Source organism: Haliotis cracherodii, unplaced genomic scaffold, assembly GCF_022045235.1.
Source record: "Haliotis cracherodii isolate W230 unplaced genomic scaffold, xgHalCrac1.p SCAF_5, whole genome shotgun sequence".
Lineage (NCBI taxonomy): Eukaryota > Metazoa > Mollusca > Gastropoda > Lepetellida > Haliotidae > Haliotis > Haliotis cracherodii.
Window position 1 is genome coordinate 57845058 of NW_027266308.1, and position 24747 is coordinate 57869804.

Genomic DNA, 24747 nt, shown 5'->3' on the forward strand with positions numbered 1-24747 from the left:
TAGTTTTTCTCTTTCTATGCTCTTTACAATAGCAGTTTGGGTTTTCAATACTCCTGCGTCTTCGTGGTATTTACGTCATTTTGAATAGCGTGTACTTACTGACAATAGTGACGTTTCCAGGCACCCTTCTGCCGTACATATACACCCTGGTGATCCGTGAAGATCCGGGGTAGAACAGGTCTTCAGCGACCCATGCTTGCCGTAAAAAAGGCTGCTCATCTTCCCGAGGCAAGTGAGTAAACTGACTATAAAAGTCCAGTTTCCACCCTTGCCGAACTAGGCTGATATTATGGAGTTACATTTTGGCTGGGCTAACGAGTCTATGCATAGTCCAATCAAAATCGCGCACCGAAATCGAAATCCGGTTCGTAAAGTGTCATGCAGATTTCGTTCGACTGCAGGATTTGCAAAGCATGTGCACCCCTAACTCGTTGTCAACAGATATTTTCTATATCTTTTCATGTTTTTAATGAAGGTGCTCACGTGATTTGATGCACTTCTCGATGTAAGACTCGTTTGATCACAATATAGATCCTGATTATCGATCAGATCGTCTTGACTGGGCGCCACCGTTTTGTTTGAAGCAAAAACAAGTGATACGAGAGATTGAATCTGAGTTGTCAATAGGAGAGGCATAGAAAGGACATTACTCGTAATAGCCACTGGTGGCGCTACGATCGAGCCCAGGAATTCCAGTCTAGTTCGGCAAGGGTTGAAACTGGACTTTTAAAGTCAGTTAACTATCTTGCCTCGGAAAGATGAAGGCTGCTATGCTTGTCGTAAAAAGCGACTAACAGGATCGAGTGGTCAGGCTCGGTGACTTGGTTGATGCATGTCATCGTATCCCAATTGCGTGGATCTATGCTAATGAGGTCAATCACTGGATTGTCTGGTCCAGACTCGATTATTTACAGACTGCCGTCATATAGTTCGAATATTGCTGAGTGCGGCGTAAAACAACATGACACAAACAAACAAAACACTGATGACAAGCGAACAGTAATGTATTGTCCCTGTGTTGGAGGAGGGAGTCTTTGGACACGTGAGTATACACGTCAGTAATATTACATGTAAATTACAACAATGTCATCCTACAATTACAACAAGTATACGTGAAAATAATCAACGATTCATGAGAGACCCATTAAAACTTCACACATTAAAAATACTATATATAAACCAACATGAATGAGTTATATATGTCACTTCTTAAATTAAATCTTGTGAAAGGGTTTGGCGATATAAGTACGCCCGTACTGCAACCTACCCAATCGTCATTCAACTTGGCTCTGTCTATCGGGTCAGCGCGGTCTCGTATACATATCGAAGTTACCGGGGACGTTGGTAGGAATTGAGAACTGTCTTAGTCATACGTGTGATACAAGTGTACTGGCAAGTGGGAACGACGGCGACCAGAAATCCTTAAATAACACCACTCGTCCTGATTAATGAACTTGATATAAGCGTATCAATAGAACTGATTCAAAGTTTCAGTCAAAAAACATAAAGGCAAGACATTATATTACATACACTGAAACAATGAATAGGGATCATGGATATTTCTCGGGGATAGGTTTAATAGTGAAGACTAAGAACACAATTTCATTAAAATATCATTAAAATATTCACGCCCCGATGGTTCGCCATGATAAAGGCCCAGTTCAGCGTTTTACTATTAAATTTACTATTCAAATACACTATGTACGCTTGGATGAGACGGCTTCGCGGTATTCTGTATTTCGCAGTTTATGACTTCTGTTGTTTTCACTTTTCATCTATTTGAATAATACCATGAACAGATTCTTCCAATTAATGGTATACCTTTATTGTATGCAAACACGTCTACAGAGACAGAAATAAGAACAACAATGTTATGAAACCGATTGGTTAGTTGGTTTGTTGTTTAACGCCGCACTCAGCAATATTCGAGCGATATGACGGCGGTCTGTAAATCATCGAGTCTGGACCAGACAATCCAGTGATAGAAATCATGAGCATCGATCCACGCAATTGGGATCGATGACATGTATCAACCAAGTCAGCGAGCCTGAACACCCGATCCCGTTAGTCGCCTTTCACGACAAGCATAGTCGCCTTTTACGGCAAGCATGGGTTGCTGAAGACCTATTCCACCCCGGAATCTTCACGAGTCGTTATGAACCCGAACTCCTGTGTAAACGAAACTTTTTTCAAATCTTCCCGATTTCTATATGCAGCAGTATACTGTTTGGGTTACATATGTATTGTTTCCAAGTTAATATGTTCTCGTCCAATAAATCTTATAACTGTGTAGATACTGTTCTTCTTTTTACCTGGTTGCAATAATGTATCAATAATTATCTTTGACGCAAATATACTGACCGCCAAAAGAAACGCGAACCATAGGAACCATGAAGAGAAGTGTGTATGTCAAGAGAGATGTTTTCAATGTGTACCAATAAATGATAAAACTCATAATCAATCAAGTGTTACCACAGAGTGTCTTTAATCTTATCGCGATATGCTGCATGCTATTCCTGCACGAGACGAATCGTGCATCTCGAGTCATGGATCTATGACGTCACATGTGATGCGTTCATGAGCATCGGTTCAGATACTCGCTTGTGCATGGAACCTATCTAATATCTCTTGGATATGAGAAGTCTTCATAATTATATTAACCAACATTTATGGTATTCGCGTTTCTTTTGGCGGTGCGTATATTAAACTATAAATATAACGTCCCATAATTTCACATCCGGAGTTACCTGATAATTGCTAGTGCCGTTATTCGACCCCCATGATTTTAAATATTTTGGCCATTACAACAAAACGCCGAAAAAGATTCTTTGAAAGGAGGAACAGAAAAATCTAAAAATAAATCAGGACATCCAGCAAATATATTGTTTTGGTAAAAAAAAAATTATGTATTTTTTTCCATTTTGTTATGGAACAAATATTTGTTTAAAAAAAATCCCATTTCGTACATTGTCAAACTTATAGTTTACACGAGAATATTAGTACTTATAAATTACAACAATGTAATGCTACAAATACAACAATTGTATACGTGAAAATAATCAACGATTCATGAGAGACCCAAGTTCATCAAAACTTCACACATTAAAAATACTATATATAAACCAACATAAATGAGTTATATATGTCACTGCTTAAATTAAATCTTGTGAAAGGGTTTGGCGATATAAGTACGCCCGTACTGCACCCAACCCAACCGTCATTAAACTTGTCTCTGTCTATCGGGTCAGCGCGGTATATCTACATATCGAGGTTACCGGGGACGTTGGTAGGAATTGAGTTTTCGTGGAAGATGTGGTAATTGTCCGATGATAAAACTTATGTGGACGTATAACCGGACAGGAATATGTAATAAAGTCCTCGGTACTAGCGTATAGTGACTGTATAGCTTAAACAGAAACCACTCCTCTAGTTCCGGGAAGAAATATGCGTACATAGCCGAAACACAATACTGTCGCAAACAGGTGTACGTAACGTACACAAAACACCACTGATAGTCACTTCTTTCGAGTCATGTGAGCCTGACGTGAGCCTTAGGGGGAAGTTCAAAAGTTCGATGTCAGATAAATATCTTATTTCCCTGAATCAAAGGTCAGGGATGAGGTGTGATGGTATTCACATGTTTGCACATATTTCATCCGTTAAAATCAACTTTTAATCGTAATATTTTAACTCCGAAAATGAAAAGCATCACTCTCGTTTTGGTAAAAACACATGGAACTACAAGCAACACCGTGCTAGTTCAAAAATATTTGGTGTGTTGGTTCTGCAAGGAAACGGTGATTTCTTGGTTCTTTTTTCAAAATGTCACTCAACTTGTGGAAATAAAAATTCAACATCGAAGTTTTGAAATGCCCCCTTACTCTATTATAGTGACTATTCTATTGTCATCACATGACTTGTGAAAATGAGTACAAGTTCATAATTTACATACTTCCACACCTTGGGATTTCCCTGGGAAAATACCCTTCCTTCATCAGGCTATGTGACACGTGTGTGTTGCTGACGACTGACGAGGTTTTCACATCAAGCTAGAAATAACCAGATCAATATGTATAACTACCGTGCAGGTAGCGCGTATCCTTTCAAACCTGCGCATTCATACGACAGAACGGTGATTGTACTGACACGGTAAACAAGCTTTGTGGTGAAACACTCGCGGTACATGCTATATAGAAATGCCCAGACTGGCTAACGCTCGGACGCGAAACACCGTGTACCGGTCAAGGATGTCTTTCGCTGACCTACAGGACTACTCATCAATACGTGAGAAGTGTTTGTCCGAGGGAGTGTTGTTCGAGGATCCGGAGTTCCCGGCAGAGGTTGCCTCCCTTTGTTACACCAAACCACCCGACAGAGACGTCATCTGGAGGCGGCCGGGCGTGAGTGTTGTTGCCCTTCCAGAGTAACTCTTAGTGGTCAGGTCGACGGGGTAGTCTAGTTCACGTAGTTAAAGTGTTTGCTCATTTCGCCGATGACCAGTATGGTTTCGCTATGTGAAACCCATTCTAATACCAGCTGTGATATATATTGATATAACGGCACAAGGAGCAGTGAAAAATACTCACCAACTAGCTCGTCGTGCCTTGTACAGTACTAGATTTAACACAGTACCCTATAGAAGATTCGATTCGTGCTGTAGCTGAAATGCTGTGCAAAGCGACATTAAACCCGACCTGACTCGCCCACAATTACTAAAGAAGGAACCTAGAGCTAAGGCAATCTAGACTTGCCAAATCATTCTAGACTTGAGTTTGATTCGTGTTTCCACGGACCTAAGTATTTAGTCCGTGGTTTTAAATACATGTTTAGGGTCTGGGAGACAGACTTCCCAAATGCATACTGGTCCAATATATGTTGTTCAGTCCCCGTCACATGGATATTTTTGGGGGGAAATGATCCAGAGAGAAAATCTAGAAATAGAATCATCAGGTTTTCCAAAATATAAACTGTTCGCTGAACATGCTAGGTCTCCTGAAAACTAATGTAATTTTGTTTGGTTCGTCCTGAAGAAAATACGCGCATGTTTCGAAGGTTTCCGAAAACTTATCCGGTCTCTATAATACAATCCTATCCGCCTCTCGTGATATTGAAACGGTAGGACCCTAGCCGCTACGAATATCTAACTCGCGTACTATAACATAGACTTGCGATAGTCGTACTACGATTGTGGTCATTGAATCCTGCCCCTATTCCTGTTCTATGTCTGTCCAGTGTAATTGAGCAGTGTTCTATATACAGCACCATCTGCACGAACCTCCAGACATAGATGCCATCTGACGCAGGTGTTTACGATTGTGGTGTAAAGACCTGTCACCTTCAGTATCGGGCACTGTTGATTCAGTGTAAGTTAAATGTACGTCTGCGATAGAGTATGGATTATGAGTATGGATAGAGTACAGCACGTGTGTCTGTCTGTGAGAAGAGGGATACTTCAACATAAAGTGTGAACGTTCAATTCCCCCCACCCCCCCTGCTCTCATCACCCTTATTATTGTCGCATCTGGAGAGTCGCATTGAATCGTAGAATATCACACTCCATGTTACCATAATTATTATTTTCCCTTGCGCCCAGCCCTTACTGTAATGGTATGGTTCTAAATAAAGCAAGTCTAGAGTTTCCACAGGTATAACACTGAAACTTCCATCTCACTGAGGTTCCTTTTCAATTTAAATGTAACACATGCTTCCCGTAAAAGGCGACTATGCTTGTCGTAAGAGGCGACTAACGGGATCGGGTGGTCAGGCTCGCTAACTTGGTTTATGCATGTCATCGATCCCGATGCTCATGATATTAATCACTGGATTGTGTGGTCCAGACTCGATTATCTATACATATATAGCTGGACTATTGCTTAGTGCCAACCAAACAACCAACAGCTAAATGTAGTTGCTTGTTTCTAACAAAATTAGTATTTTCAGAGGCTACGCGTTATTCCGTGAGTCATCCTGCATCGCCTGGTGTTGAATCATAGTGTGCAAAAGGTGCAAGCAATTAAATACAATGTTCACAGCTGTTGTCAGACAACAAAACACAATAACTGAAGTAAGCAGTGTAGCTATCACACGCAGAAGCCCCGAGGCACGTGATACATAAGTTACACTAGACGAGTGAGAGGTTTTACGCCGCCTTTAGCAATAGTCCAGAAATATTACGGCGAGGGACACCAGAAATCGGCTTCACACATTGTGCCCATGTGGGGAATCGAACCTCTCCCGCGTGACAAGCGAACACTTTAACCGCTAGGCTACCCCACCGCCCCTTTATATAAGACGAAGCATGTGATATCCTCGAAACACAATACTGTACAAAGCACGTGATACAAGCGTTGTTTGGTGACTGTGCTGAGGATGATACTGAATATCACGTGTTTATTACACCCGGAAGTATTGATATGCTGTTGTTTATTCATGACATAAGCAGTATATTTAAACAATTTATTTGCGGTTGCGGGTATATACTCTCAGCCCTGAAGTGTACACTCAATCAATATAGCCAATGAGAAACGGCCTAGGTTTTGTATGGACTTTTCCCGACATGACCACCGTCAATGCCTTTCCTCGAGGATTGATAACAAATGCACGTACACTTGTCTCCACGGGAGTTTTCAAATGATCTGCTTTTTTTAGCCCACCTGACTGAAAGTCAAGTGAGCTTATGTCATGACCTGCTTGTCCGTTTCCCGCGTCGTTTGTAAATATCAGTTGACCAATGAAGCTGAAACACATGCTTATTCCCGTCGAAGATGACACCTGGATTTATTTGTTAAATAGGCGTGAATCCGATTTCAATATGGCCACCACGGCAGCCATATTTCAAGTTATTACAGCCATGTATGACCGTTACTCGGTGACTATTGTTCAAAATGTAATGGCGTTGGGTACATGTGTAGTAAGTAGTTAGGGCTCAGCATACATGTTCCGGGGTTTGTTTTGCCATATCTGTGATGTGATGTGATGTGAAATTGGGTTTAACGTCGCGTCCAATTTTATTGCACTTATATAGCGACGTGCATGTACGTGTGTGTGTGGCTGCTTGTACTAGTCCGGACTGATGCCGATTTATAGTGCTAGCTCACTGAGATACCATGCAGCAGTTTAACATGAATACCCCACTCAGACACAGAATACTGACTCCGAGCCGACTAGTCCTTGTTTTATCCCCTTAATGCCGAGCGCCAGACAGGGTAACAACAAGTACCATCTTTTAACGTCTTTTGGTATGACGCGGCCGGAGATCGAACCCCGGACCTTCCGCTCTCCTTGCGGACGCTCTACCACTAGACCACGGAGGCGGTCTGTTTTGCCATATCTAAAGGTTTGACCTCGATATGACCTCTGCGTATCGAGCTGCAGCCTGAGCCACGTTCCTTCAAAATGTAACGGAACTGGATACTTGTATAGTTAGAAGAGGGCCTCAACACATATGTTCCGTTTTTCCGTCTTTAAAGGTTGACCTATATTTGGCATTTGCTTCTGAATTGTCACAAAATGCATATTCGGCTCTGCAAACCACTTCTCGTCTGAAATTGGAAGACTGACTGCAAGTTTTGCTCTATGGCTGTCTATGTTTTCGAAACTTGTCTACATGAGCTACACGTGAGCTACCCCGTCCGTTGTCGATTATAAAGTAGGTTCCTAGGTGCGTATTCTTGTGTAACTAACATGTACACGTAATGTTCATTTGCAGGAATTCTGCGCGAATCCACAGTGGATGAATGATGACTTCAGTCGGTTCGATGTTGTACAGGGATACCTAGGTACATATTGTTCAGTACGCTGTCAACATCTTAACTTGTTATATCTTCCATGTTCAAGGACGTGGATTTCAATGTATCACAGACATCACATCCAAACCAAACCCCTGAGTAGTAGTGGAATGTTCGTTCATATTTATATATACAAATTTGCACAAATAATGCCATACCAAATAGAAACCAATGCTTGTAGTTGTTTACGTACCACTCAGCCATATTCCAACTGTATGACGGCGATCTGTAAATAATTTAATCCGGACGAGATAACCCAGTGATAAACATCATGAGCATCGTTCTACGCAATTGGGATACGATGACATGCATCAAATGCATCAGCGAGCTTGAGCCCCCGATCCTGTTAGCATAGTCGCCTTTAACGACAAGCATGGGTTGCTGAAGACCTATTCTACCCCGGATGTTCTTGGGGAAGAATCAAATAATGTCTCCAACCATGTCTAATGGTGTTTGAACAGATATGTTTTATGCTTGAATCTAAGCTTGGGGGACGGGTGGGCGCAATTCGTTGTGCCAAGCTGTGTCTCCTCCCGTGGCCCGGTCAAGTGGTCTTGGGTTCGGATCCGTGGTCTATTAGTATTATATGACCGCCCCAGCATGCGTCATTTCTAACGCATCCCCGTGGGGATTACGGGATAGAATATCCTATGCTGGGCGGGTGGTCAGGTTTGGTGACTTGGTTGATTGCCTGTCATCGTACCCCGACGGTGTGAATCGTTGCTCATAATTTGGATTGTCTGGTCCAGACTCGATTATTCCCAAACCGTCGTCATACAGCTGGAACACTGCTGGGTGCGGCGTAACATATGAACGCCGTTATGTGATTAAAATTTTGAAGCAGCGTCAAGCACATCTCTCTGTCTCAACTCGCCTAATTAAGATGGTGTATGTGATGGCACAAATGAACTAGTTTCAACCTCGTTCGCAACCGGAAGTTCATCTCCGGGAGCCGATTCTAGTAATATGACCACATTTCACATATTATATTTTTTATTTCGCATGCCACTGATCACAGCATAGTTAAAATATTTATAAATCTGTTATTATTTCCAGGTGATTGTTGGTTGTTGGCCGCTGTTGCCTCGCTTACCTGTAACAAACGACTTCTCGCGCGAGTAGTCCCACCTGAACAGAGTTTCCAACATGGCTACTGCGGGATTTTTCACTTCCGGTTGTGGTACCAAGGGCAGTGGGTTGATGTGGTCGTGGACGACAGACTGCCGACCTTTGAAACCCACAACCCTCAGCTACTTTACATGCACTCTGCAAGCAAGACTGAATTCTGGAGCGCTCTCTTGGAGAAAGCGTATGCCAAGTATGTGTGTACGATCACAAATATGTGTGACACTAACATGCACCTATCCTCGCTTAGATATCTGTAGGCTGCAACTTTCTTCTCCCAGTTATATGGATTTTCTAGTCAGAATGCATAGATGAAGAAGCGAAACGTATACATGTAAAATATGGGTTTTTAAAAGTTACTGATAGTAAATGTAAATTTCGAAAGTGAATGCAAAAATGATCTAATTTCATTTCCTAATGTTCAATCATCATCTCACTCTATCCAATGTGTGAGTTCTTTCGGCAAATCAAAGGCAGGCTTCTCTGTAATGGCCTGGGTCGGGTTCCAAAAAAGCCATCTTAGAGATCTAAGATTTTTTTCGCTAAGATCGATTTCTGCATAAGGCCCTGCTCTACAAGCCGAATTAAGCCCTAAGTCATATATGGCCCCAAGAACTAACTGCATAGAAATAAGGCAGACACAGAATCATGAATTTGTTTTGGGTAGGTCTCATGTTGCCTACATTCCAAAATGCCTACACTCGTATAAGAACGGTCTATTGATTGTCATTAAACGTACGAATGGATTAAGTAGGCCGTCGTGAAAAAATGGAATAACCCCAATGTCTGTTTCCCAATGTGCTGACACTATGTCATTCTGTATTCGTCTCACGAATGACACAAGTCATGGTAACGATAAAGCGACAAGTCACAAGAGTGTCAGTCTTAGAGTCTAGCGAAGTTAACAAGTGCATATACTGCATAAATAAATATATGGTCATATGTATTTAATAGATCTACAGTGATCACACCATATCAGAGTCATACTCATTATCGATGGGTTGTAGGCAAAATGGAGAACTCGGTTCAGATTCCACGCAAGAGTACAAGCAACATGTCAAGCCTATATTTTGTTTCTTGCCCCCGTCATCTGTTGTGGCTGGAATATTTTAAAAGCGGTCTGAAGCCCAGTTCACTCGCGATTACCTGATTGTCTGTAGAGTGGACGTTAATGTCGTCTCAGTGACTCGCTGTTTGTCTGCAGGGTGTACAGATGCTATGAGAGTCTTCAGGGTGGCAGTGCGATAGAAGCAATGGAAGACTTGACGGGTGGGCTTGGGGAGACGATTCTTGTCGGAAACACTCCACCCGACTACCTGGTGGAGGTGATGGAAAAGACGCTAGAAAGAGGAGGCGTCATGACCTGCTCAATGAACATAAAGGAGGTAGGTTCCAAGTTTCCCTCACCAAGTCCTATGGGGATTTCACGGTAGAGAACGTCTTTGCTTCTGTCATAGCGACTGATTTACGACTACCATTGTCTGAAGTACATTTGACTCCAAAGGCAAATTACCCTGTAGCCATGTCTCCATTGTTGTTCATTACTATATATGTGCTACCATTACACTGTTACTACGGTGTTAGTCAAGCTTGGTATTCCGAATGCTGGTGTAGGGACGACCTCGAGCAGGATGTGCCGCTCGTAGGAAACGTCCTGAGGTTGAGCTGGAGCTCCGCTCACCTCATGTATGCCTGAGCTGTAAGGCCCGCTCATCGCTGTGTTTGTGTTGTCAGAGCAGGTATTCCGCTCATTGTGCAATTGTTGTTTATTGTTTACATGTTGTGCATAAAGCGTTCCGGGACAGTGATGTCGATTTTGTCCTTTATTCCCCCAAGAGCTAATTCCCCGTCAACATGCGCGTTGACACTTCTGTTAAGTCTCACATGGAGCTCTGGGAAGAATAGGTCCCCAACGACGGACTGTCGTGATGATACCATGACAGAATAGGGCTCCAGAAACCTAGGTTTGTGTCCTCACGGGAGACTACAGGGGGGAATGTACATAACAAGAACCCTCATATATGTTTGTGGCTTCCGGAACAGAATAGGTTCACATTACCGGGGATCGGTTTGTTTCAATGTCTTGACTTCCCTGGCATCATAGCCCACAGTAAACCGTTAGTCGTGCTGTCAGTCTGGCGGATGCCTGGTCAAGACCAAGCTGTAGTAATACATAACGTTTACTGATCCACCAAGACGTTGATCCTACCTACACCCTACCTTATCAAAGCTAAATACAAGAGGGGCGGTCGGGTAGCCTAGCGGTTAAAGCGTTCGGTCGTCACGCCGAAGATCCGGGTTCGAATCCCGACATGGGTACAATGTGTGAAGCCCATTTCTGGTGTCCCCCGCCGTGATATTGCTGGAATATTGCTAAAAGCGGCGTAAAACCAAACTCACTCACTCACTCACTCACTCACTAAATACAAGATAATGTGTCTCCTTCAGCCTGACTTCTCCGTGAACGTCCGTAGATCAATCGAGGGTTTGCTTGGAAACCATACTTACAGCATCACAGGCCTAAAACTGGTAAGAATTTTCTCTTCTACCGTCTTTACATAACAGTATTAATCAGATTATTGTTAATGTTATCGTACGATAAACCAATCCGATAAACTTGGTATCGTGACCCATTAATATGCAAATGAGGTCACTTAGCAAGAACTACGTTTAGTAAGCTGTGGACATTTATGTGTGGGTTACTTCCTCAGAAACAATTGCCTCACGTTCCCTAAATGATCAGATAGTGGCGCCGCCGCTCTCCGACGACTACGTCGACGATGAAGTATCGCTGTCCTACTTCCTGCCTGTGTGTAAGTGACAGAGTGGGTCCACGCACCGGGAACATTGGCCACTCGGCACGGTGTGCGTTTTGTCACGTTACTACTATCATCGTGTACCTTTCCGTTTTTTCCTCCCATAATTAGTCGTCTTTTACTTCACCCCTGAGTTTTGTCTTCCGCCGTCCACCCTTAGCTACCATCCGAGGGCAAATATATACTCTTGGACAGTATGTATTACTCTCGCCCTAGACTCGCATAATGCAGTTTGTATTTCAAATATATTATATTTACAATACGAAAACACACTCGACTAAGAATCTGAATATACGTTTTTATTGATGATGGTGTCGCTTTCCTCTCCCACGTTGTATTCCGTCTCCAACAGCTGCCCCTGATGGACGGGTCGAAAACAAGGCTGATCAGGATCCGGAATCCCTGGGGGGATGGGCAGGAGTGGCGGGGCAGATGGGCCGATGGGTGAGTGTCGACATGGACTGTCCCACAGTAACGTGCCCGTATAGAGCACCTGTTCAAGCACAGTTATTGTAGGCGTGTCAAGCCTATTTCTGGTGTCCCCCGTATTGCTGGAATATTGGTAAAAGCGGCGTAAAACCACACTTACCCTCTCAGAATATAAATATTGTTGTCTGAATCCTCCGCTACTTACCTTATTTAGATTTTGTTTGTTGTGTAACGCCGTACTCAGCAATATTCCAGCTATATGACGGCGGTCTGTAAATAATCAAATCGGACCAGACAATCCAGTGTTTGACATCATGAGTATCGATCCACGCAATTGGGATACGATGACATACATCAACCAAGTCAGCGAGCCTGACCACCCGATCCCGTTAGTCCCTTACGACAAGCATAGTCGCCTTTTACGACAAACATGGGTTTGCTGAAGACCTATTCTACCCCGGATGAAGAGGAGGTCGGCAAAGCGATAGTCCAAACCAGAGCCTGTCTTTCTGGCGTGTTCTTTGAAGACAGGTGATATGCAGATTTACTGGGGCTGAATATTGGTGTGATGCGCTGGAATCCAATCCTACCTCTGAAGTATCGAGCGTGATTTTTCGAACTGTTTAACTATTTTATACATTACTATGCATAATAGATTTGGATAATTCACTTGACACTCAAGACTATCTTTAGTTGTCTAAGACTCACTCTGGTATATTTAAGTGTTTCCAATTCCCCGACCGACTGATTTTACTTTGAGAAAGCCATGTCTAAAGTTTTAAGTTAAGAAACTAAATAAAAGGGTCTTATACTTTCTCATTTGTTTCCTTAATTCAAGATACGTTAGTGCAAACAGAGCTTCGAGAACGACAGCGTTAAGATTCACGACAACCTTAACGCTGTGCTGCTTCGGGAATAGACCGCATGGCCTCCGTTGACCATGTGTTACAGGCAGTATCTGTTTTTGTGCTTTGACCCCTACAGTGACCAACGCTTTGACCAATGTCCTCACTCTGTGTTTTGTCCACTAGAGCTGCTGAGTGGAATCTGATACCACAAGACACCAGACGACAGCTGAGCGTGCGCGACGACGAGGATGGAGAGTTCTGGTTAGTGAGCTGGCAAAACTTTGGCTTCAAACGGTCAATGTTTCTTTTTCTAAATAAAATATGTGATGAAGCATATATATTTGTTGGTGTGTCACTTAGATGAGAGTGGCATTTTTATGCCGATATTGATTATGATACAGTGTTAATATTTGTTTACCTTACACTTAGAATCTTTTCGGCGTGTACGTCTCAGGAAAGGGTCGTTTGTTTAAAAGGTTAGGGTGGGGAAAGGGGTAGGGTAGAGATTGGACTGAATCATATTTTGCTCACCTGCCCCCACCTCCCCCATGTAATGTAACATTTATAGATATTTGAACAAAATAGAAGTGTGTCATTTTTATGCCTTCCCCCCCACCCACCCCAATTCCCTATAGTTGTGATAAACCTGCTAGCACCCTGGGTATCTCACCTTCTCAAGATCTTGTATACATCAACCCGGGTACAAATATATATTTTTTCATTCTAATTGTCTGAGAGAAAGAAATCCGCCAAACTCTGCCAGTTAATCAGTTATCTTCCCGAGGCAAGGGAGTTAACTGTGGAAACTGTACTTGTGTAGTCAGTTAACGCCCTTGCCTCGGGAAGATGGCAATCAATTTTTTTTCGACTTTATTTGACGTATCTTTATTTTCAGGATGTGTATGGACGATTTTAGAGCCCATTTTAGCAAAATTGACATGTGTAATCTGGACCCGCTGCATCTAGGGGACGCTGGGGTGACGACTGACAAACAGTGGGACGTCGTCAGCTACCACAAGTCGTGGATCAAATATGTCAACGCCGGGGGATGCCTCAACTATGTTGGTCAGTCACTTACACATATCACTGATTAATCTCATCTCACTGGAAGTCACTTACACATAACACTGATTAATTTCATCTCACCGGAAGTCACTTAACATAACACTGATTAGTCTCATCTCACCGGAAGTCACTTAACATAACACTGATTAGTCTCATCTCACCGGAAGTCACTTACACATAACACTGATTAATCCTATCTCACCGGAAGTCACTTACACATAACACTGATTAGTCTCATTTCACCGGAAGTCACTTACACGTAACACTGATAAGTCTCGTCTCACCGGAAGTCACTTACACATAACACTGATTAATTTCATCTCACAGGAAGTCACTTAACATAACACTGATTATTCTCATCTCACCGGAAGTCACTTAACATAACACTGATTAGTCTCATCTCACCGGAAGTCACTTACACATAACACTGATTAATCCTATCTCACCGGAAGTCACTTACACATAACACTGATTAGTCTCATTTCACCGGAAGTCACTTACACGTAACACTGATAAGTCTCATCTCACCGGAAGTCACTTACACATAACACTGATTAATTTCATCTCACCGGAAGTCACTCAACATAACACTGATTATTCTCATCTCACCGGAAGTCACTTACACATAACACTGATTAATCCCATCTCATCGGAAGTCCCTTACACATAACACTGATTATTCTCATCTCACCGGAAGTCACTTACACATAACACTGATTAATCCCATCTCATCGGAAGTCCCTTACACATAACACTGATTAATCCCATCTCACTGGAAGTCCCTTACACATAACACTGATTATTCTCATCTCACTGGAAGTCACTTACACATAACACTGATTAATCTCATCTCACCGGAAGTCACTTACACATAATACTGATTATTCTCATCTCACCGGAAGTCACTTACACATAACACTGATTACTATCATTTCACCGGAAGTCACATACACATAACACTGATTACTCTCATTTCACCGGAAGTCACTTACACCTAACACTGATTAATTTCATCTCACCGGAAGTCACTTACACATAATATTGATTATTCTCATCTCGCTGGAAGTCACTTACACATAATACTGATTATTCTCATCTCATCGGAAGTCACTTACACATAATACTGATTATTCTCATCTCGCTGGAAGTCACTTACACATAACACTGATTAGTCTCATCTCACCGGAAGTCACTTACACATAACACTGATTATTCTCATCTCACCGGAAGTCACTTACACATAACACTGATTATTCTCATCTCACCGGAAGTCACTTACACATAACACTGATTATTCTCATCTCACCGGAAGTCACTTACACATAACACTGATTAATTTCATCTCACCGGATGTCACTTACACATAACACTGATTAATCTCATCTCGCCGGAAGTCACACATAAAACTGAATGTTGTTGTTTTTTATCCTGTTTCTCACGTCAACCTTTAATTTCTCTTTAATATTGGTTTAAGTTGCTGATACCACAACAACCTTGTTGTTAAACAAGGATTAGAATAAGGTTTTCGACCGTGAAGACGAGCCAAACGCTGCTACATATTTCAACTTCGATCTCTCCCCCAGATTCTATGTGGAGGAACCCTCAGTTCCATGTCCAGCTGATGGAGGCGGATGACACGAGCGGCACGTGCACCATGATTGTTGCCCTGATGCAGAAGGACACGCGACGCCTCTTTAAAGACGGGCATGAGTACCTGGGAATAGGATATGTCATATACAAGGTAGGTAACTCTTGGCTTCTTTCCATCGCTATTTTGCCCTTACGCCCAATGGAATCTGTTTCGGCAGAGACTGGTTGTCCTCTGGTGTTGACGATATATATTTATATAACACTGTTATATAAGTTGACCCTATCTGTAAGAGGTGAGGTGAGGTGAAATGGGGTTTAACGTTGCGTTCAAGATTATTGCACTTATATAGCGACGTGCATGCACGAATATATATATGTGTGTCTGCTTGTACTAGTCCGGACTGATGCCGATTTATACTGCTAGCCCACTGAGATACCATGGCGCAGTTTAGCATGAGTACCCTACTCAGACAGAGTACACTGACTCCGAGCCGACCAGTCCTTGTTTTAGCCCCTTAATGCCGAGCGCCAGACAGGGTAACAACAAGTACCATCTTTTAACGTCTTTTGATATGACGCGGTGAGGGATCGAACCCCGGACCTTTCACTCTCCGGGCGGACGCTCTACCACTAGACCACGGAGGCGGTCCTATCTTTAAGAATACGCTCTATTCAAAGAAGGGGTAGAATAGGTCTTCAGCAACCCATGCTTGCCGTACAAGGCGACTATGCTTGTGGTAAGAGGCGACTAACACAATCGGGTGATCAGGCTCGCTGATTTGGTTGATGCATATAATCGTATCCCAATTGCGTGGATCGATGCTCATGATATCAATCACTGGATTGTCTGGCCCATACGAAAGACGCAGCGACTCATGGATTTATGTCTTTTTTTGCCACTTTTTATAATATTCCAGCTATATCACGGCGTCCGATTCTGTAATGTGTTTCACACAGTGGACGCAATACTTTTATCACAAGACTGGCACACAGTCTGCTTGTGAGATACATCTTAATGGACATTGAAGTTGTATGAAAGAATAAAAGGAAAGGTAACCGACTGGTTAGGTTGGTGTGTCATCGTACCCCGAATGCGTAGATCACCAGCGTCAAACTTCATCCATCTGTAAAAATGACCTCCATTCCAGCTTCCTGAATCAAATGATGGCGGACCGCTGGCCAGGGAGTTCTTCACACAGAACAGACCGGTGGGGAAGAGCAATGCCTTCTCTCAGACCAGGGAGGTGTGTGGACGACACCAGCTCCCGCCCGGCGACTACGTCATAATCCCATCAACATTCCACCCAGATCAGGCGGCACACTTCCTGTTGAGGATATTCACAGAGAAACGGAAGTCATTCAAGTAAGTCGTGTAGGCTTAATTCAAAGTCTTTCTGCATCGAGGCCTTGGCTATGCATGTTTATCGCTTTTGGAGTTCGATCCGAAAGTGTGAGTATTGTTTTACGCCGCTTTAAGCAATATTCCAGCAATATCACGGCGGGAGACACAGATTGGCTTCACACATTGTACCCTTGTTGGGAATCGAACCCGGGTTTTCTGGCGTGACGAGCGAACGCTTTAACCAATAGGCTACCCGACCGCCCCAAGAGAGAATGGAAGTGCGTTCGGATATATAAGAATCAAGTTGGATCGCCATTACCACCACCTCCCATGTCACAACAACACCGTTGGGAGCTGTGTTAAAACTGTCCACATAATAGTTCAACAAAGCGATGTTTCCCGTGAAGATCCGGGATAGAATAGGTCTTCAGCAACCCATGCTTGCCCTAAAAGGCGACTATAATTGTAAGAGGCGACTAACGGCATCTGATGGGCATGCTCGCTGACTTGGTTGATGCATGTCATCGTATCCCAATGGCGTGGATCGATGCTCACGATGTCAATCACTGGATTGTCGGGTCCAGACTAGATTATTTACAGACCGCCGTTATATTGCTGAGTGCGGCGTTAAACAACAAACAAACAAACAAAGCGATGTTATAGATCTACAAATGACATTACTCCCATACTCTAACAGAGCCTTACGGTCATCGTACCTCTACGACCGCTTAGTGGAACTTGGCACCTACGATTATCATAAACCGTACGTTAAGTAATGGGAATTAACTCAGGTCTTAACGCTAAGATCGCTTTGTGGAGGTCTTTCTCTCTCTATAATGTTATTTGTGTTTGACTGTAAACCTTGCACATATTTTATTCCGTGAAAATTATACACGTTCAAATATGACACAATTATTATTAATAATGATTATTTGATCATGTTTCAGTGAGATGGATGACGTCACATCGTTTGAAGTGAGTTCACTGGATTCATATATAGCATCTCAATTCACTAAAAAAAGGGACAAAACCTTTTATATAATCATAAGAAATCTCTGCTTAAAGTAGATTCCATTGTAGATTCTGACTAGATCATAAGCATGCGTTTATGAATCACTGTCAAATGGTGATTATACCAGGTGTTCGCGAACAGCTGAGAGTATCCTGTCCCACCAGTGATTCATAGACCCTTCGTTTATTTTATATAAATCTAATACCATAGAACACAATATGAATTCTGTTATGTTTGTATGTACTTAGTGTATATATTATACTTGCACCCCTCACCAGGAAATCGACTCGCCTGACTGTGTGGATGGTATAATGGATGACCTGGATCACCTCATGATAGATGTAGGGGAGGAAGAGATTATTGATGCCTATAGACTGAATGAGATCCTGGGTTTATTGTTTACAACTGGTAAGCATAGCAACTGTGTTAAACGATGTGTATAACTGGCAATACATGTGAAAATCCGGGTTAGAAGTGGTCTTTAGAAACTTATGCTTTGTCATTAGAGGCGACTATGCTTGTCGTAAGAGGCGACTAACGGAATCGGGTGGTCGGGTGTCATTGTTTCCCAGTTGCGAGGATCGATGCTCATGATGTCAATCACTGGATTACCAGTGTTAAACAACAAACAAAGATCTATCTTGCAGTTTGCCACCTTCTCGATTACCTCGTCCGATTCCAATGGCATGACGTGTAATGCCCAATCAGATTACACTCCCGTGCGAAAGAAATTCTATGCTATGTTAATGATGCGAGAGATAATGACGTCACTTTCAAAATAAAGCAGTGAATGGGTCCTGGGTGTTTATCAATGGAGATACTATAAACTGGATAGTGGGGAATGAAACGATGCGTGGATTTTAGGTATGTCGTAAGAGGCGACTAAATGGATCGGGTGGTCAGAATCGGTGACTTGGTTGATTACATGTCATCATGTCCCAATTGCTGAAATAATGCTAAAAGCGGCGTAAAACCATACTCACTCACTCATGTGGCTGATCTTTTAATAATCATCTTTCAGAGTTCACGTTCTCGGGGTTTTCACTTGACGCCTGTCGGAGCATGATCGCCATGTTGGATGTATCCTTACGCCGAGTCGGATGAAGTTACCACCGTCATCATTCGTGACCAACTCGTGTTATACGGAAAGGGGCGAGTGGTGACGAATGCACCGTCATTTATCTAATCATTCTGTAAACACGATACTGTACATGGAAGCGCTACACAGAGCGCCGCAGTCACGTATATTGTAGACACAGTGTGTGTGAAATATAGAATGGCGCAGTTTAAAACACCTTAACTACCGTAAATTCTACAAAATAAGCCTGCTTTGATTTAGCACATGTCGTGAATAAACATAAGGTCAAACAATACATGAAAAACGAAACAAAATTATTGAGAACCTGATGCAAACGCTTCTCTGATAAAATAACACCTGATTTGAATAATGGACCAGACACGTCCCAAACAGGCAGCTTTCATACAGCTCGTACAAACAGAAGTAAGGACTTGTTACTGACAATATGGGCTGTCAGTCACTTTTATGAAAGTGACCTTTTGACTTGACGGGGTTACACAAGTAGAAGGGTCATATTTATGTTGTGAAGGTCAGCTCCTGTGATTGTTTCGCCTTGACCTCACCAGCATCAGATGACCGGCAGCCTGGACTTCAAGGGGTACAAGGACCTGTGCCGCCACCTACTGGACTGGAAGGTACACCCGCCCTGATGCCCTGATGCCCTGTACAACAAGCCACATACTACTTACAGACAAGCACACACCATTTCTTCAACATTGACGTGAAGACCAACACTCCCTCTACACAATCACATGTCCTTTTCTTCAACACCGAAGTGAAATCCCCATATATTTCCAATTCACAATAACACGTCCCTTTCTTCAACAGCGGATTGCCTCCGAGGCCTCGATCCCCGGCCGCGTCATGCCGAAATACGTTACAAGATGGTACTTGTTGTTACCCTGCCTGGCGCTCGGCATTAAGGAGCTAAAACAAGGACTGGTCGGCTCAGGGCCCGTATACTGTGTCTGAGTAGGGTATTCATGTTAAACTGCGGCATGGTAACTCAGTGGGCTAGCACTAAAAAGATCGGCATTAGTCCGGACTAGTACAAGCAGCCACACGCACGCACGCGCACACACACGCACACATGTACATGCACGTCGCTATATAAGTGTAATAATCTTGAACGCGACGTAAACCCAATTTCACATCACCTTCTTCAACGCCCATACTCCCTATCCTCAATAACACACCCCTTTCTTCAGGGCCAGAATACATCCCCAGCACCACACGCATACTAAAATGGTAAGGTTCAATGACTTGGCTGATTGCCTGTCATCATACCCCGATTATGTAGATCGTTGGTCATGCCTTAACCCACAGGTTCACCTGGTCCACACTCTATTATTTACAGGACATCATGACATAGCAGGAATACGCCATCTTCCCGAGGCAAGGGAGTTAACTGACTGTAAAAGTCGAGTTTCCACCCTTGCCGGACTAGGCTGGAATGTCTGGGCTCGATTGTAACGCCATCAGTGGCTTTTACGAGTTATGTCCCTTCTATGTCCCTCCTATTGACCAATCAGATTCCACCTCTCGTATCACTTGCATTTGGTTCAAACAAAATCACTGCTTCTCACCCGGGGTCTGATGGAGCAGAGTATATGCACCAGGGTCCTGTTCCACAAAACGATCTTAGCGCTAAGATGGTCGTAACTCCTATACTTTACCATTGACTTTCGATGACATTGACAGTCGTAGATCTAAGATCGCATTGTGGAACAGGGCCCTGGTACATATACTCTGCTCCATCAGCCCCCTGGTGAGAATCAGTCAGGCCTGGGTTTTTGTTGTAATCATATTTCCTGAGAGGAGATCACCAAGGTAAACTTAGTTGTTCCGATTGCACACAATGCTGTTATTATGTACATGTGTCATTGTAGGCATGCTTCGAGGCGAGTGGTGCCGACAAAGAAGGAAAACTGAGCTCCTACTACCTCAGGCCCTTCCTCAACCTGCTCGGTGGGTAGTCGTGTCTTTACTACTGGAGATTCGGGTTAGAATAGTTGTCAGGAAACTATGCTGGTCGTACGAGTCGACTAAATGGATGGGTTGTCAGGATCGGTGACTTGGTTGATTGTATGCCATCGTATCCCGACGGCTTGGAACGCTGCTCATATCAATCTCTGGTTCATGTGGTCCAGATTCAACTATTTACAGTCCGCTTTGATATGGCTCGAATGTTGCTGAGTGGGGCGTAAAACAACAATGAAACGAATGCACTCTTTACAAAAAATGTATCTTTATTATGCAGACATGATGACAGATTACATCTGGTATATAGTAAATCATAATGTACACTTTATCTTTATTTAACCGCAAAATATGGCTCTTTTTATTACAAGGGGTCAATCATATGGAGAGGTGATGAAAGAACTGAATACTGATTCTTTATATGCAGAAAATTACTTCTGTAAACGCTCGTAAATCCTTCTGGTGTTAAGGTCTCATGTGAAGTCTATGTGACTATCCGTTTAATAGTTTCATTGGTTCAATCAGGTTATCGAATCAGTAACGACACCCTACAGGCGTTGGTGCTGCGCTACGTCAACAGGGACGGCAACATGGACTTCGGCGACTTCATCATGTGTATAGTCAGACTCACGAATCTCATAGGTGAGTGTGGACATTCTAGGAATTGATGCTTAACCATGTAACATCATATAAAATAGTTGTACCTTGCTAAATTCAGTCCAGAAATTTGACTGGGAAGACACTTGGCATTTATTTTAATAGTGAGGTATATGAGAAAGTTGCCCCTCTTCCAATTTCAGAAAAGTTTGAGAGCCCGGATGTAAAGAGCTCGGACACGAAGACTCTCGACAAGGTATGTTCTGTATACACGGAGAGATCCTCACAGTGTGTAGATCAGATGCCACAAGGTCCCGTTCCCCAAAGCGATCTGAGCCATACGATTGTCTTTGGTCTATGTTAAAGTATGGGAGCCACGATCGTCTTGGCGCTGAGATAGCTTTGTGGAACGAGGCCCTGGTATCAACATACAACATGATGAGAGCGACGTTGTTGTAGGATATATCAGTTATCAAAGTGTGAATAATAATGTGAATAGTCAGTTATTATTTATGAAGGCGTCCTCACCGGGGCTGTCCTCATCGGTGACTCGGGGGGCACGGCTGGCCAAGTCGTCTAAGGCGCCGCGATTCGCTGTGCAGAGTTGCGTCCCTAGGGCACGCCAGAAACCTATGATTGTGGGTTCGAATCCCGGTTCGTCCTGATTATGTTTCTAGGTTTGTCAGCACCATACCTGTGCTCTTGGGTTTCACCGAAGTGGTAAATGTCTGAGACCTTCATCACTTCGGGCTTTCCTCCCACATTAAGCTGACACGCCGTGATATAACTGGAATACTGTTAAAAGTGGCGTTAAACCCAACTCACTCACTCACTCACTCACTCATCGGTGGTTCAGGAAAATCCTACACGTGTAACATATGTGAAGTAATGCATGACAGAGTATACTCATAATATTGTTCCATTTTAGGACATAGGAATATATTGCCAGATTTTGTACCGTACATTTACTGTTTTCAGCTCCTTCGCGCCGCTCTCTACTCCTGATTTAGCCCTGTCTGCAGCCTCCTGTCGCCTGATCTCATCCACCCATATGTAAATTAATGCTCTTGAGTTAAAAGCAAGAGCGTTTTAAGTGCATTGTCATCGCTCCTCGTGAACAGGGTAGATAGATGTTCAAATTGTGATCCGGTTCCCTGTGTGATGGACGGGGGAGAAACTGACGCTATATATCTGTTTCTATGAAATTAGTGTGGGTATGTACGGTGTGTTTGATTGACAATACAATTCCCCATTTTAGAACAGGTGCTTATGATTGGTAGGTTTTATAGATATATCACGCTGGTGACAAGTGTATTGTTATCATATGGAAAGTACAGTACTGGAAGAGTATTGGAAAAATTGTGATTTCAGTTAGGTATTTTACTGCGGGTAAAGCGACAATCCAAAGTTTAAATGTCTTCAAATGAGCACTTTAGTCGTTTGCCAACTCCGGTTTTGTAGTCTAGTAAAGATAAGAGCAGATTGCACCAAGACAAAAACTACATTGCATAGACTTGACTAGAAAGGTCACCTTGATGGGATATGGGCAGGTTCTCTGAAATGGGCAACAAGGACATGTTGACCGGAAATGGCCACCAATGTCACCTTGACCGGACATAGCAACGTGATCACCGGAAATGGGCACCAACATGGGACGAAAGTCATGGCAGCTGGACAATACGGAATTGAGCACGAGAACGTCAACACAAGGCGACCTGTCATCAACGTCAAAACAAGGTGACCTGTCATCAACGTCAACGCAAGGCTACCTGTTATCAACGTCAACACAAGGCGACCTGTCATCAACGTCAGCACAAGGCGACCTGTCATCAACGTCAGCACAAGGCGACCTGTCATCAACGTCAACGAAAGGCTACCTGTCATCAACGTCAACACAAGGCGACCTGTCATCAACGTCAACATAAGGCGACCTGTCATCAACGTCAACACAAGGTCGTGTGACGTGTCTCAACAGCAATAGTCTCATATACTTTGTAGGTGTTATAGCCCAAGACGCCTAAGAGTTACTTCTGGACTGAAAACTGTACACATTGAACTGTTGGCAAAACGTACGAACTGTCATGTAGGTGAAGTGGTAATGTGACAGAAGAGTTAAATTTTTCAGACATCAAAGCATGGGATCGCTGCACCATGTGTGAGAAAGCATGTTGAATATCATTACTCTTGAATTCTAACAGTCGCATGACCCGACGGACTGACGGGGATCTGGTTAGCTCTGTGACATACGTGTCGTCGTTTCCCACGCCATGGGTCATTCGCCTGCTTTCCGGAAACAGCTAGATTATTGCAGGCTGTAGCGCTAACAATTACTGTAGAACAAGTCCCGGCTGCAACCCATTCATTGAATTCCAAGAGCTGGGGGTCAACGTGAGCGTTCTGCAATGTATTACAATCCTACGGCTATTCTTTCGGACTGTATCCATGAAATATATATTTCAATGCACTTCATATGTATATATTGGCCAGTAATAGATGTTTGTATTAGTAATACTTGGTGCTACAAAGCGGGGTAAAAGTGACTTTCACTTAGTACGGGTCAGGTTCTGAAATAGAGAGTGAGTGAGTGAGTGAATTTGGTTGACAACGCCTCGAACAGTATTATCATTTTTGTTTTGGTAAATATGTACAACGAGCAGACCTCGTGTAAAATTGAAAAGCTCTTGTCAGTTACCGTTTGAAATAAAACGTGTTATTATTAAAAAAAGCCAGGAACAAGAATAACAAATCTTATTGATTTGATGTGTTCAAACAGTCTGTTTTGTTAAATTCCCATTATTTTGTTCTTAATGATTGTAACTGTTTTGTAGAGTACATCATATCTAGTTATTCATTGATGTGTGTTTTTGATTTGTATTCGCTGCAAGTGCAATTGTGTTTGTTTTCACGATAATGTTTGTATTTGTAAATATTTGTAAGCAATGTCCCTTTTTTTTGTAAATTATTTTGACAGTTTGTTTGTTGCAATCAAAAGTGTGACATACCATTTTTCAATCTGAGTCTATTTTGAAATAAAATCTTGTTTAAGTTTTCAAAGTTTTGAAATATATGATATATATG

The 24747-nt window shown here is 42.9% G+C and overlaps 1 protein-coding gene across 1 annotated transcript; it reads left to right on the forward strand.

Moving 5' to 3' along the window:
• Positions 1 to 3968: 3968 nt before the first annotated feature.
• On the forward strand, positions 3969 to 24674 carry LOC139443496 (calpain-9-like). The gene is made up of 18 exons (XM_071224483.1): positions 3969 to 4400; positions 7709 to 7799; positions 8844 to 9105; positions 10117 to 10297; positions 11361 to 11441; positions 12081 to 12172; positions 13189 to 13266; positions 13901 to 14070; positions 15654 to 15811; positions 16809 to 17023; positions 17950 to 17977; positions 18293 to 18422; positions 19036 to 19094; positions 19659 to 19727; positions 20982 to 21060; positions 21598 to 21714; positions 21873 to 21925; positions 22648 to 24674. The coding sequence occupies exons 1-18, from the start codon at positions 4197 to 4199 to the stop codon at positions 22672 to 22674; spliced, it is 2094 nt and encodes a 697-aa protein (XP_071080584.1). The 5' UTR covers positions 3969 to 4196; the 3' UTR covers positions 22675 to 24674.
• Positions 24675 to 24747: the final 73 nt, after the last annotated feature.